The 14,965-nt window shown below is 35.7% G+C and overlaps 2 protein-coding genes and 1 pseudogene across 2 annotated transcripts; all 3 read left to right on the forward strand.

The window, feature by feature from the left end:
• The first annotated feature begins 883 nt into the window (after window positions 1–883).
• On the forward strand, window positions 884–3,995 carry LOC143590868 (uncharacterized). The gene is made up of 15 exons (XM_077071219.1): window positions 884–950; window positions 1,045–1,166; window positions 1,229–1,288; window positions 1,361–1,480; window positions 1,545–1,670; window positions 1,752–1,893; window positions 2,024–2,194; window positions 2,271–2,426; window positions 2,508–2,614; window positions 2,703–2,793; window positions 2,874–3,015; window positions 3,087–3,243; window positions 3,321–3,440; window positions 3,511–3,637; window positions 3,732–3,995. The coding sequence occupies exons 1-15, from the start codon at window positions 897–899 to the stop codon at window positions 3,963–3,965; spliced, it is 1,929 nt and encodes a 642-aa protein (XP_076927334.1). The 5' UTR covers window positions 884–896; the 3' UTR covers window positions 3,966–3,995.
• Window positions 3,996–4,408: 413 nt separating this feature from the next.
• Window positions 4,409–7,689, forward strand: LOC143590869 (glyceraldehyde-3-phosphate dehydrogenase GAPC2, cytosolic-like; annotated as a pseudogene).
• Window positions 7,690–11,960: 4,271 nt separating this feature from the next.
• LOC143590871 (protein CLT2, chloroplastic-like) lies at window positions 11,961–14,757 on the forward strand. Its single transcript, XM_077071220.1, has 10 exons — window positions 11,961–12,076; window positions 12,165–12,310; window positions 12,452–12,489; window positions 12,956–13,071; window positions 13,261–13,360; window positions 13,455–13,490; window positions 13,580–13,630; window positions 13,964–14,078; window positions 14,192–14,317; window positions 14,438–14,757. The coding sequence occupies exons 1-10, from the start codon at window positions 12,009–12,011 to the stop codon at window positions 14,629–14,631; spliced, it is 990 nt and encodes a 329-aa protein (XP_076927335.1). The 5' UTR covers window positions 11,961–12,008; the 3' UTR covers window positions 14,632–14,757.
• Window positions 14,758–14,965: the final 208 nt, after the last annotated feature.

The following is a 14,965-nucleotide window of genomic DNA, read 5'->3' on the forward strand; positions in this document are numbered from 1 at the left end:
ATAATGTAAAACAACCCCCGTAATACGGGAGATAAAATCTAGTTATATCTTAAATATATATAAACGAAACCTCCCTAAATTCTCTCAAGCCACCATATTGCTTTATTTGTAATTGAAGGCTTCTCATGCATTTGACCCGAATTCATAAGTATGGGTCTCACCAAACCCAGATAACCCATAAACGGGTTATAAGATTTCATTAAATTAAAAATTAATCTCACCGAATATTTGGTATGAAAAATCCTATAAAATATGGTTATACTAAAAATTAGTATCCGATTTTTGTAAAAGATATTATTTATAATTTAGAAACAATTTTACGGTAAAAAATATAAACGGGTCATGGGTCTCACCAAACTCAAATAGCTTTTAAACCGCGCTATAACATCTAATTTATTTGTGAAACTTTTTTATTATCAAATTCTAAGTTTATTATTGACTTTGTTATAGTAAATAAAATTAAAATTCAAAAAAATATATATAAATATAAGAAACGAATAATATAAAATAAATTGAATAAAAACTAGTCCTCCATACCGTCTTGACAGTAACGTGTTTTTGGTTATTGGCCTTTAACCGAACCCCAAATTAAAGTGGTGGGTTATATGATCTGCAAATGATCCGGCGTTGATAACGTAGCATCGGACGAGCAGCGGGAAATCATCTGGACCGACCGACCGACCGACGGGCAATTGCAATTTGACTTTGATGGGAATTCGGAGTGGCTTAAGAAGTGCCATCTGCTGCTGCTTCTGCACTTGTGGAAAAAAAGGTAACGACCTTCCCTTTATCAATCACTTAATTTTCAAGGGCCATAAACATATGTCTTTCACATTTTGATATCAGATATATTTTATTTATTTATTACTGTCATCTCAGGGGATCATCACGGAACAATGTCATCATCATCATCATCCACTGGTGTCCGATTGTGTATTAAAGATCACCATGTAATTCATTCATTCCTTTCCCTTCCTTTGTTTTCTCTAATACAAGATTCCTCTGAACCTGTTCATTGTTCTGTATGTATGTATGTATGTATAGGTGGTGATTGATAATGGTATACTGCAACTCACATTGTCAAACCCCGGGGGGCTAGTCACCGGCCTCCGATACAATGGCCTTGACAATCTTCTTGAGATTCTTAATCAAGAAGCTAATAGAGGGTAAGTAAGTTTTAATTCAAATATCATAACATAAATTATTTATTTATATATTTATTATGCAGGTACTGGGATGTTGTGTGGAGTGCTCTAGATGACTCGGGGAGAAAAGGAGTATTTGAAGTGTAACTTACTTCTCAAAATAACAATACACAACATGCATCCAAACGAAAATGACCAATACTATTTCCTTGCAGGATCAATGCAACAAGCTTTAAGGTTATAGTGGAAACACAAGAACAAGTAGAAGTGTCGTTTTCAAGACCATGGGATCCTTCCTTAAAAGGAAAACTTGCTCCTATAAACATAGACAAAAGGTTCATTTTATTTTCCCATTTCATGATATATATATGATTGTAACTATATATATGATTCTTTTAGGTTTGTTGTGCTTCGTGGTTCTTCTGGTTTCTATACATATGCCATTTATGAACACCTGGGTTCTGAAGATTGGCAAGCTTTCAGCCTTGGCGAAACGCGAATTGCATTCAAACTACGAAAAGACAAGTAGGCTAGGTTTAATTAGTCTTGTATTAGTGCATCACTTTTCTATGTACCATGAACTTAATGAGTTGTACCTTTGGATAGGTTTCACTACATGGCAGTAGCAGATGATAGAAGACGATTCATGCCCCTGCCAGATGACCGATTAGCAGGACGAGCCCAACCCCTTGCCTTTCAGGAAGCTGTTTCATTAGTTAACCCAGTTGCGCCTGAATTCAAAGGAGAGGTATGCTAAATTGCATTATTAAAACAAGAGAAAGTTACACAAATGGTCCAGGTGGTTTGTCCATATTGAAAGTATATGGTACACGTTTGCTGCAATGATTTGATCGGTCCTAGGTTTCGTACTTGTGTAGGTAGACGACAAGTATCAGTATACTTGTGAGAACAAAGATCTCATGGTACATGGGTGGATATCACATGAGCCGGCGGTTGGATTTTGGCAAATTACACCCAGCAATGAGTTCAGAAGTGGTGGGCCCCTCAAGCAGAACCTATGTTCCCATGTGGGTCCCACTTGCTTAGCTGTAAGTAAACCTTACCATCTTCTCAATCATCACATGCTCATAGTAAAGGACCATTTTTAATATTATACAACGACAGGTTTTTGTAGGTGCCCATTATGCTGGTGATAATCAAGTTCCAAAGTTTGGGCAGGGCGAGCCATGGAAAAAGGTGTTCGGACCCGTTTTTATCTATCTAAATTCAACTGTTGGTGGTCAAGATCCTCTTACACTTTGGGATGATGCTAAAAGACAGGTTGAGTGAGGAGGTAGAAATATGTTCTAATATTTGTATGATGCAAGTATTATTGATTTATGTTAGTTTCAATTATCTCAGATGGTGGTTGAGGTAAATAGCTGGCCTTATAGCTTTCCAGCATCCGAGGATTTTCCGAAATCACATGAACGAGGAAATGTTAGCGGTAGATTACTTGTCCGTGACAGGTAACTCGAGTTTTAGACTTTGTTTAATCGTCTCTTTGTAGCTGTTAGATTTACAATTTGACCAATGTTGAAATCGTATTTGTTTCAGATACATTGACAATGATGATATACCAGCGAATGGTGCATATGTAGGGTTAGCTCCACCAGGAGATGTTGGGTCATGGCAAAGAGAATGCAAGGTGAAGGCCCTAAATCTGTTAGTCTCTAACAGGTAAAATAAAAAAAGCATGTATCTAATTGAATGGGATATGTGACACAGGACTATCAGTTTTGGAGTGAAGCGGATTGCAATGGAGGTTTCTCTATTAACAGTGTAAGATGCGGAGAATATAATTTGTATGCGTGGGTCCATGGTTTTGTTGGAGACTACAAATATCATCTTCCCATTACCATCACCGCAGGTTTCAAACTAGTTTTTCCATCATAGTCATCCTCATCTTAGTTGTTTGCTAATTTGTATTTTAAGTCGTAGGCTGTGATATTAATGTGGGGGATCTCGTGTATGAGCCTCCAAGAGACGGTCCTACCTTGTGGGAAATAGGGATCCCAGACCGGTCTGCTGCAGAGTTCCATGTCCCCGACCCTGACCCCAAATATGTCAACCAACTTTTTGTCAATAATCCCAAGAGGTTTGCTTTTATTTTTATTTTTATTTTACAACTCACCAAGGTGGTAGCTTCATAATGTTTTTGTTGGTTTGTACCAGCAACTTTAGGCAGTATGGGTTATGGGAAAGATACGGTGAGTTGTACCCTGATGGCGATTTGGTGTTCACAGTTGGAGAGAGTGATTATCGAAAAGATTGGTTCTATGCTCAAGTTCCAAGGTACAACTACCATTGCATTAGTAACCATTACAAAAATTTTGATATAGAAAAATGTTTGTGGCATTTGCAGGAGAAAAGAAGACAATTCGTATGAAGGAACGACGTGGCAAATAAAGTTTAGACTTGAGAATGTACAGCGTGCTGCTACTTATAAGTTAAGAATGGCACTGGCTGGGGCAACTCTTGCAGAAGTACAGGTACGTACATAGTAGTAGCAGTAGCAGTACAAGCTAGCTAAAACTCAACCCGAATTAAAAGGTTTTATTACATATACTTTTGTGCTTATTATAGGTTCGAGTAAATGATCCAAACAAAGCTCGGCCAATATTTACCACAGGTTTGATAGGACGTGACAATGCGATTGCAAGACATGGGATTCATGGTCTATACTGGCTATACCACATAGACATTTCTGGCTCCTTACTCGTTGAAGGAGAAAACATTATTTATCTAAAACAGCCACGGAACCAAAGCCCGTTTCAAGGCATTTTGTATGATTACATACGCTTAGAAGCTCCCGCCTAGTATGCTGGATGTTATCAAAGTTGTCTCGTCGTTTAGTTTTTTCTTTCTTTTTTTTATTTATATATTATATATATGCATATAAGTGAGACCCTGTTTACTCTTTTCGGTATTTCGTAATACAATATATCATAAAATTTTGAATCTAGGACTTGCTTATTTTTATGTATGATTTGATAAAAGTTTTATTATGATTGTTTTTCTTTATCATGACAAGCCAAATCGATAGCATCCAGACAACTATCGATACCAAGGGTATAATAAGTTAATAACAGAATTGAATTCGTGGTAGACGTGTTTTTTTTTTTTTTTAAAGATGTTGTGAGTACCGTAGCAAACTAAACCAATTATGACCAAACATCGGCACTGGTACAAGTATTCATTTAATCAATGTAAAACATGTGTCAAAATACTCTTAGACGTTTCTCTTTCTGTTTCTATACCACATGTCGGTATCGTACCGGTACAATCACGAACCAACACTGACCGAAAGTTTGTCTTGAAGCATGGGAACCCACCTTTTGAAAGTATAGAGCAAATAGTTATTTTTATTTACATACTAACCATTTCATAACATAAACATTCATATCAACCATTAAACAAATATCCAATTTTATTAACTCAAGTGAAAATTATTTATTAACTGCATCTAAGATCATCTACAATAACAAATCATCATATCAACTCCACCTCATATTTCTAATTCTTCTAAAAACGTTCATTTTCTTTACAACAAACATCACAAACCGTCACATTATCGCCTACTTCTACAATTAATTTCTATTAAGTCAAATTATTTTCATAAGAAGTTACTATTTTATATTTCCTATGCATTCAAATAATATTATTTAAATTTAAATAGAAATTTATAAACATACAATTTTGGGAGATACTTGGCATCAACTGTTGTATATTGTGTTGTCTGATTTGTACCAGCTCTTATACTTTTGGTCACTTAACTTGGTGCAATAGAGTTTGTAACTTATGCTTCTCACATTTGTAGTTTGCTGACCTCAAATTACTAATCTGGTTTGTCTTCACCGAATTTTACATAAATGCGTTCCAGCCTCCTGCAAAGTTTGATAATGATGGTAATTTGATCGATCCTGAAGCTAAAGAGAAGCTAAAAGCTTGTTTTGTATCTGAAAGAATTTACCTTGAGACTCCAAGAAGGTAATTGATGATGGATTTGCATGTTATTGGCTCAAGTGTTTTATTGAAATAAAATGCATAACATCATATCTTTGAATTTTTTATTGAAGTTTGAATTGTTGAAAGCAAATTGGGTGTATTTCTAATGGACATTTTGCCATGTAATTGTATGTTCTGTTAATTTTGTGTTTTTTGTTTTCGTTTATTGTTTTTGCAGGTTTTTGGAGACGTTGGGTGGTCTTAAGAAATTATTTTGGGTTGATGTTTCAGTTTGATACATTTGGAAAACATTTTTAGTTGTCTTTTGTATCATAACTATTGATTTGAGGTTCTAGGCATTTACTTGATGATATGTGGCTTTAATTTGTTCATAATTCAAATCTTTCAAATCTTGATGATTTGTATCACAACTTTATGTGTTGGTGTTTCATCCTCTATTTACATCAAAGTTTGTTTGTCTTCTGTATAACTTATTTTAGATATATACATAATTGAAAGTTGATACATTTTTAGGAGTTAATGGGATTCGTTCTACTTCTTTTTTCGAGCTCTTCTTTATTTCAAGTTTATCCATTCATATATTCAGTTCCAATAATATGAGTACTCGTCTACGTTTATCAATCTTTGTTGTTTTGTTTTAATAAATTTAGTTAATAAATTTTGCTTGCAGACATACATGTTTAAGTATGACAGCGATCATGGTCAATGGAAGCATCATGAACTACAAGTCAAGGATGAGAACCCTTCTGTTTGGTGAGAAGCCTGTTAGTGTTTTTGGCTTCAGGTAAAATCAATTTGAATACCAACATCATCTGTTTTGAAAAAAGTCTTCTTTTCAAATTCTCTAATTTTTATTTTGTTTTGAACATTTTAGGAACCTAGAAAAGATCCCATGGAGTGTAGCTGGAGCCTACTTTGTGGTCAAGTCCCCTGGAGTCTTCACAGACAAGGACAAAACTGCTGCTCATTGCTCACTTAAAGGTCTGATTGGATTTCACCTTACCAATTACATTATTGGGGCGCAGCTGGAGCCCACTTTGTTTGTATGATCAGACTTACATTTTTGTAACACTCTCAGGCCGTTAACGGTAGGTTTGGCATTGTTAAGGGTCTTATTACAGCATTTCATGCATGACTGGTAATGTAGCTTTTAAGTTGGCTTATCAAACCAGTTACTATTAGATGATGGGTTATAACATACGCTGTCTTATATTGTTAACACATTTTAGCTATCCAAAACACTGTTGATGGTCCATCATTGAAGGACTGGAGAAGTGGAAGAACCGCTTCTTTCAACTTTATTCCCAGCAGCATTAGAGCTGCCAAGGTAATTCATTTATTTGCTTTGAGAATATTATTGTTTTTATTATAATTTCTAAGCTTTTATTTCTGTTTTTTGCAGGCTGTTGGCGAAGTTTTGCCATCCCTTAATGGCAAATTAACCAGAATGGCTTTCCGTGTGCCAACCATAGACTTCTCAGTTTTGACTTGACTGTGAGACTTGAGAAGAAGGTTACTTTGAATAGGTCAAGGCTGCCATTAAGTAAGTTTTTAGCAACCAATTATTAATATTATATTATTTATAAAATTTTTCACTTGGATTGTTGCTAAGGTTTTGAAATCGCATCTGGAATTGTATGTGATAAATGGAGGAATCAGAAGGCATTTGAATTTATCAATGCCCTTGTACTGGAGTAAACCAGCCAAGTCGTTCATGAGTTAAACAAGTTTGTGTCTCCAAAGACGCTTGTTTAAGTGAACGAGCCTTAGGTTCACTTAATTTTGTGTTTGACAATCATTTTCTTCTTCATACCAGTTTTTTAACTAAATATCATGTTGTCGTCCCAAAAGACATTACAACTTATGTTGTCTTTTTAAATTATGTGTTTTTTTAGACGATTTATATAGTTCCACCAGTGTCGTACATGGGTCAATAACCTAGTATACCATAATGGAACATAAATAATGCAATTTTATGAATAATAAAGATCCAAATTACAAAACGGGTCAAGTACACGAATATGAAAAATGACAAAATTTCACAGACCGCATGCCCAAAAGATATTTAATAGCTGAACTACCCTGAACTACCGCCTTCCGGGTCAGTGGCGGAGCCACATAGGGCCGAACCCGGTCATTTTCGGTTCTATTTATATCATACAATATCGAATTAACGAGCGAACCAATTCTTTTTCATGAGCGAGCCCAGTGTCATTTTAAAAAACATTCGAACTCATTGATTATAAAAAAATTAGTTAGTTTGTATTAGTAAGGAATCTTTTTTTATAAACTATACAAAGCTTTAAAAGAACTATCAAAATTACTAAAAAAACTATAAATGGACCAATGATAACTCATATATAGATTATAAAAAAACTCAAAATTATTCATAGAATGGGTGAATAAGACCAACCCAATTAACATTCTTAATTAAACATACCGATAAATTTATGTTTCTATTAACTAGAGTCCAGGCATCATCTACTCGTCATCGACTCTTTGCCAATTTGCCTCAATGCTTCAACCAGAGAACAATAATGGCCGGCCATCTCTTTCTTTGATTGCTTTAGTGTGACATTTGAGCCAAAACCAGGTACATCCTAATATACAGTTACCGATTTAACGATTAAACGCTTATTACGTAACGAACAAACGATTAACCGAGCGGGTCTGGTTATGACCCAGATATCTCGGGGGGCAATCTATAAGTGATATACGCTTAATATAAGCTAATATACTAGTATTATGGCCTTAGTTCGATAGCAAATAAGTTAAACGAAAACATGCTCGTTTAACTACCCGCTATAGATTTAAACGCGAAAGATAGTTACAAACCAAGCATTGTATCATCCTTTAAGCCGAAAAAGACTTACCAAACACTTAATTGAAATGTTTTAAGCGATCCGTGAAAATATTTTTGATTTTTACAAACGTATAGTATGTTTTTATAATTTTACACAAAACTAGCCGAAAAACACTCGTTTTCGCGCTGTTTGTCGCACTCGATACGTTTTTCGCGCCAAAAAACGAACCCGAAATAAATTTGGGGTCGAGATTTCACGTAAGGGCACGAGAAACGAGACAAAAGAGCAAGAGGGGGGCCCATGGACCCCACCTTTTGGGGCGGCTGCAATAGGAGAAACCCCCTGGTTTTCCTTTAAATATAAAACAAGTCAAAGATATTTTAAGGCCATTTTCTTGTGGAAAAATCTGGATATCAACCTGGTCCTCCCAAAACCCAGCAAGAACAAGGTAAAAAGCTTCATTTTTGGCTAAGTTTAACTCGTTTAAACTCGATTAATACCATATAAACATAGCTTGATTGCCAAAAATCATTCCTAACCATGTAAAAACCCTAAAAATGGTCCATAAACATGTTTTGATCATACACATGGTGAGGAACCTGTTTTGATAGTTTTTTTGGCCATAAACACGGATTAAAGGGTTGAAACGACGTTTTTACGGTTCAAAAGTTCGTTTTTGTGCACTAGCCGAAACCCTAAGTTAAGGGCTGTTATGTTGACGAAAAATTGCTTGGTTTGTGATATAGGACTTTTATCTAGCCTACATAGGAGCACAAGAGCTTGAAAGGTTGATTAGAAAGGCGGAAACGAACCAAAACCACTAAGGTAATGCCGAAACACTCACTTACGGGCTGTTTAGGTTAAGGTTGTGATGTGCATATTATTAGGCCTTGAAATTTTTCAGGAACATCAGGGACCATGTCATTGAGTCCCTGTTCAAATTTGGTAATTTTTCGACCATCCGAGAATATTTGGCGAATTTATTACCGAATTGGGACATTTATTTGGGAAAAATAGTTAAAATGATTGAAAAATTATGAAATTTTTTAGGGAACTCAGATTTAATGTATTTTGATCACATATGAATTTTGGGATCATTTGGAGAAGTCTAAGGGTGTTTTGTACATATGCGTTCGTGTGAATTTTTATAGCCGAATTTGGGCCGAAAAGAATGTTGCACATGCCTTTTACGTTCTGGAATTGACACAGATTGTTTTGGGACATAATTTGAGTATTCAGGAATTTTTGTGGAATTTTTGGAAATTGTTTGGGATAAACGGACGATTTTCAGGCGAAATATAGCTGATAAAATGAATTTTTATAAATTAATAAATCAGCAAATAATTCCAGAAATATTTTTATAAAAATCTACATATTATAATTGATAAGTGGCTAAATTTTCATAATTTAATGATTAACGGTTAATTAATTATGCTAATTTGAAGATTAAACAAATTCAGTTTTTATAAAAACCGGCAAGTTCGCGACTAACAAACCTGCGGGAATATCAAAACACCAAGAGTGATCAAAAATCATATTTTTGGATTAATTAAGTAAAAACAAACTTTTCTATGAGAAACCTAGACAATCCAGATAGATTGTGTGCGTTTCTTCTTAAATCAAACTGAATAAACGGAAACGGGCCCCGTAGCTAATCCGGGACCCCAGTATGTGATTCTTCTTTATAACTTAATCATTTTGTTAACCAATACATTTACCCAAGCTTATTTCCCCATAACTGTTTTCTGAACGCGTAAACGAACAACTTGGCCCAGCTAGGAAAACGGGAATCTGAGCCAAGTTCGGTTTTAAGTATTAGACATTGAACAACATCACAACCTAAGCCTATTGCCACTTTCTGGGCGTTCCAGCTATACCCAGATTAGTTATACAGCCCAGTTTAGTATTGAGATTATAATAATATTAAAATATTAATATTATTATAATATTGATCATAGGAAACCGTGATTGCAAGTTATACAAACCTTGAACCGACGTGCTACTGATTATCTACTAAACAGTGAGTTTCATGACCCCACTTTTAAACTGCTTTTACGAACTTTTGGGGTGAAAAACATGTTGATACATATCTATATATACTCTGAACTGTTTGATGATGGGAATTATCTAAGTGCTAACACACGAAAGTCCCCACTAACACAGTGATTAACTTCGAGTCGGTGACTTGTGAATAGTACTATTGGTTTGACAAACCCAGGCGGGGCCAACACGGTTTGCTGAGACATTATCCCGTTTGCACATGACCATAATTATACAAACACGCTATGTAGTGTTAGACATAGCTACTCGGGGCATGTTGTGGGCTGAAAGGGGGCCACGGTGGTTGATTGAGCGTGGGAAATGGAAGCACGCAGCACGAACAGTCAAGGCTTCGCTGTAGCTTAGCATAATTACATCATAAACATACAAACAAACGTACTTGTGAACGTACATACATACATACTTGCGTATTTACAACTGTAATTGTTGTACGGACAACTGAATTCTTGAAACTCGTGAAACTCACCAACTCTTTGTAGTTGACCCGTTTTAACATGTTTTTCAGGTACTGGATTGGATTAGAAAGTCAATGTGCTACGTGTTTGACTTTCGATCAATGCTGGGTGAATTGATGCAAGTGTGCTAGTAAGAAGTAAAGTCGCTTAATGGGCTGGATTTAGTTTGTATCACCTAGTTGTAAACAAAGTTAGATTGATGTAAATATTGTAAACTAGTTTGTATTGTTCTTTATAAACAATGTGGTTGATACCAGAGGTGTTTGTTACATTTCCGTTTTACGCTTCCGCAAATCGCTCATCGGGGTGTGACATTTAAGACTTCAAAGCTTCAATCAATTATATAAATGAAGTTTGCATTTATTATATTAAAAATAAGTTCTTGTTGAAATTTGCGATTAAAAAAATTATAAATCGTTTTCAAAACATGCAAATGCGTTGAAACAAAAATAATAAGTAATATATTTTTTTTATTTAATATGACTATATATGTTATTGAATATTGACGATGTACTTTTCTTTTATTATTATAGTAATATTGTATTTTATTTAAATGATCGAATGACCGACCCGACCCATCCGGGCCCAAATACTCTAACGTCTAGAAAAAAGCGAGCATCGAAAAATTCCGAACCCATAGAAAAACATTTCCGGCTCTGCCACTGTTCCAGGTCAAACACCCTCCACCAATTAAAGCTATTTAGGCAGGTAACCATTACCAATCGCTGAGTAATGCACTATGTGTTCCCGAGCTCACTTAACGAAGGAAAGGAAAGGAAAGGAATTCATTTCCTTTCTTTTCATTCATTTTCCTTTCCTTTTCATCCATTTAATTCCTTCCAAAATGGAAAGAAAGAAATTATATTATAAAACCATTCATTTTCTTTTTCTTTCCTTTGCTTTTTTTTCCTTTAATGAAACCCGAAAACACACCTATTGTTCTTTAATGAAACTTAGGAACACAACCTTTTCTTTCCATCCCCTCGTTTATGAAACTCGGGAACCGAGTAATTTGGTGCCGCCGAAACTAGGAAAGAAACCATGTTTGCAATCTACTAAAGAAAAAAAATAATGGCAAATTATTATTTATTTATTTAGTTTTAATGTGATGACATGAATCGTGTCGTGTGTTTGTTGGCAGGCAGGCAGGCAGGCATTCGACACGTTGAAAAGAAGCATGAATATGAGTGAGTAGGTGGTGAGGATGAATGAACATCCAATCCAAAATTGATTGAATCTCTTGTTTTCTGGATTGAATTTGAAGTCAAATGGGTTTTGCGTGCAATACCATTACTCTTACGCATCCTAATCTCAGATTCAAACTCAAACTGAACAATAATGTATCAAAATCATCATTCTTTCCTCTCCTGCAAAACCCTAATCCTTACTCCTCCTCCTCGTCAATGGCAATGGCAATGGCAATGAGGAGGAACATGAATGCACATGGGTTGATTGCTCGCCGCCGATTCAACCCTAAATTCGTGGTTCGGTGTTCACAGTCACAAGCCCAATCCGGTAGAAGAATTATATTTTGGTCGGGTGTTACGCTGGTGCTGGCTGTTGGTAATCGAGTCATGTATAAACTCGCCCTCGTCCCTATGAGGGAGTATCCCTTCTTCTTAGCCCAGGTCAATACTTTTGGGTAACCATTTTACTTTCCTTTTTCTCTATTCTATTGCATATTATTATTATTATTATTATAGCATTCTGATATCTTTTGTTTAAAACAGCTATGTTGCCATTTATTTTTCCATCTTGTATGTAAGGCGTCGTGCTGGAGTTGTAACGAATGAGATGATGAGCCTTCCTAAATGGCGATTTGCGGTTATTGGTATGCTAGAAGCCCTAGGAGTTGTTTCTGGGATGTACGCTGCAGGTATTTTTGTTTCAACTTGTTATCTTATCCTCCCACTTGAAATTGTAATAATCACGTTTCAACGGATAATGTAGAAGCCAATTAGGGTGCCTAAATTCTTTTAGCATAACTGAAAACTTCTATGTTACGTATTTTTTACAGCAATGCTACCTGGACCAGCTATACCAATATTAAATCAGGTATTGTTAAATTCTGCAAAATTCTCTAGCCTGCTAATATTGATTGATTTTGATAAACAAAAGGATGTCAGAGCAACTCTGAACATAATGGGTTGGTTTGGGCTAATTTATTTCTAGCCCAATAATAGCTATAAAAGGACAATCGGTCAAATAGGTCATACGACTCACCCTTAGTTCTTTTATGATGCATAAAACCTCCTAAGGCATTTTATTCAAAGTTATATTCTTATTGAAATAGTATAGTTTTTGAAATCATATTTGGCACGCCAATTACTTTCTAAAACTTAAAACCTTTGCGCAAAAAGTGTGTTGGTATTTTGACACTGTAAACTCAGATACAGCTCAAAACCAAAGAAGATAAATTTGATATAACTTAAGAATTGAGGTTGCAAACTTGCAATATACACACTATATATATGTATAGTGCATGTATCTTACATGGGTTCATGTAAACGCTTCGTTGCAGACATTTTTGTTATGGCAGCTGGGATTTTCTGCTCTAGTTCTAGGGAGAAGGTACTCATGGAATAAAATTGCAGGATGTCTACTTGTGGCTGCTGGAGTTGTTACAGCTATTGCAAGGTATCATAATATTCTTATTTCTATAACCAACAACTGGTGTTTCTTTGTTCACAATTTACAAGTATATCATAGTTCTCTTGATATCATATTTAGACTGTAATATGATAAGCTCAGTTACTTGATTATTACGTGTGTGTGTGTGTGTGTATGTGTGTGTGCCTATGGTTTATTGTATTTTCTTTATGGCAGTGGATCAGAGAGTGGTCAAATGCTTTCAGGAGTGGGGTTACTATGGCCAATTATGATGGTGGTATCAAGTGCATTTCAGGCTGGTGCAACTATTATCAAGGTAACTAACCTAATACAAGGAACAAAATTCATATTTCAGGAAAATCATAAGAAAAAAACCCGGTAAATTAACTTTAGCTTGTTTGAGTGAACAGGAATATGTCTTTATTGATGCTATTACCCATCTTAAGGTATGCTTTTTTACAGCCTTTGCGAAATTACAATGCTTGGTTAGTATGTAGTTGACGTTTAACTTTTGTTGTAATTTGATTTTGTGTAGGGGAAGTTGCTTGACATATTTGTTGTCAATTCATTTGGTTCCGGGTTCCAGGTAATTCTTAATATCATGCAGAGCAACCACATCAGTATATGTGACAAAATTAGTGGTTTAGTAATGGGTCAAATCAGGTTCAAGTCAAAGCTGGTAGTTTTTAATGTGGGTTGGGCTGATCTGCAGTCCCATCTATCCATTTGTAAGACTTAGTAAACAAAGAATTTGCGTGAAATATGAATCATTTTTAAATGATGCAAATAGAACACATTCATGAGAAGTTGGTTCAAAATCACTCATTCTTGTCTACCAAGTGTAGTGTTCTTTTGCAAGAGCTTGTTTTGTTTGCAGATATAAAAAGTAGAATAACCCAAAAGTGTATCCAACATGCAGGCTCTTTTCGTGCTTCTGTTTCTTCCATTCTTGTCAAATCTCAAAGGCATACCTTTTCATGAACTTCCTTCATATGTAAAGAGTGGTGCTGGTTGCTTTCTCAACAACTCATCTGGTAATAATATTCTTGTCTAGATCTTGATCAACACGATAAGTTGGTTGCAGTTTACATGTTTATAATGAATGCACTGGTTGATTGTGCTTGCTTCTTAATGATTGCTACTTCAGGCTGTGATGGATCACCACTCTTACCGTTACTTTACGTAGTCAACAATATTGCCTTCAACATATCCGTTCTCAATCTAGTCAAAATTTCCTCCGCTGTTGTTTCTTCGCTAGCAATTGTCTTATCAGGTTCTCTCTCTCTCTCTCTCTCTCTCTCTGACACATACACACACACAATGTTGTTACTATATTATTATGGTTATATTCCATATTTGAGGTGTAATCTTGTGTTGTATGTTTACTTTTCAGTGCCAACTACAATCTATATACTTTCCCTTCCGTTGCCATATGTCCCTGAAGGTGTTACTTTGAGCCCATTCTTCCTGTTTGGGAGTGTGATCCTCGTGTTGGGTCTCATTTTATACAATGTACCACAGCGTATTAGTAGCAATAGCAATAGCAAGCATGGGCCGGGCTCAGACTCGGACTTGGACGCTATGTAGCAGGAGTTGTACCTTACATTCATTTTCTTTCGTTTCATATTGTCATTTTTTGTTTCAATGGGTAGACATTGGTAGTATAATTTCTTAAGGACTCGTGAACTTTTTGCAATCCAATTTTGATTCAAAACTATGGTGGCCTCTTATGAAGGTACGATTAGGGATGAGATCGGTACCGACCGGTCCCGGTCCCGAAAATCGCAAATTTTTGGTACCGATATCGGTACTAAAGGTAAAAAATTCGGGAAATACTGGTACCGGTTCAAGTCCCGATACCGAAACTCAAAACTTTGGCACCGATTTAGTACCGACGGTACCAAATCGATACCGGTATTAG

This window comes from Bidens hawaiensis, unplaced genomic scaffold (genome assembly GCF_021521415.1).
Source record: "Bidens hawaiensis isolate Kalapana, Puna unplaced genomic scaffold, B.hawaiensis_p1.1 tig00039027_1, whole genome shotgun sequence".
Classification (NCBI taxonomy): Eukaryota; Viridiplantae; Streptophyta; class Magnoliopsida; order Asterales; family Asteraceae; genus Bidens; species Bidens hawaiensis.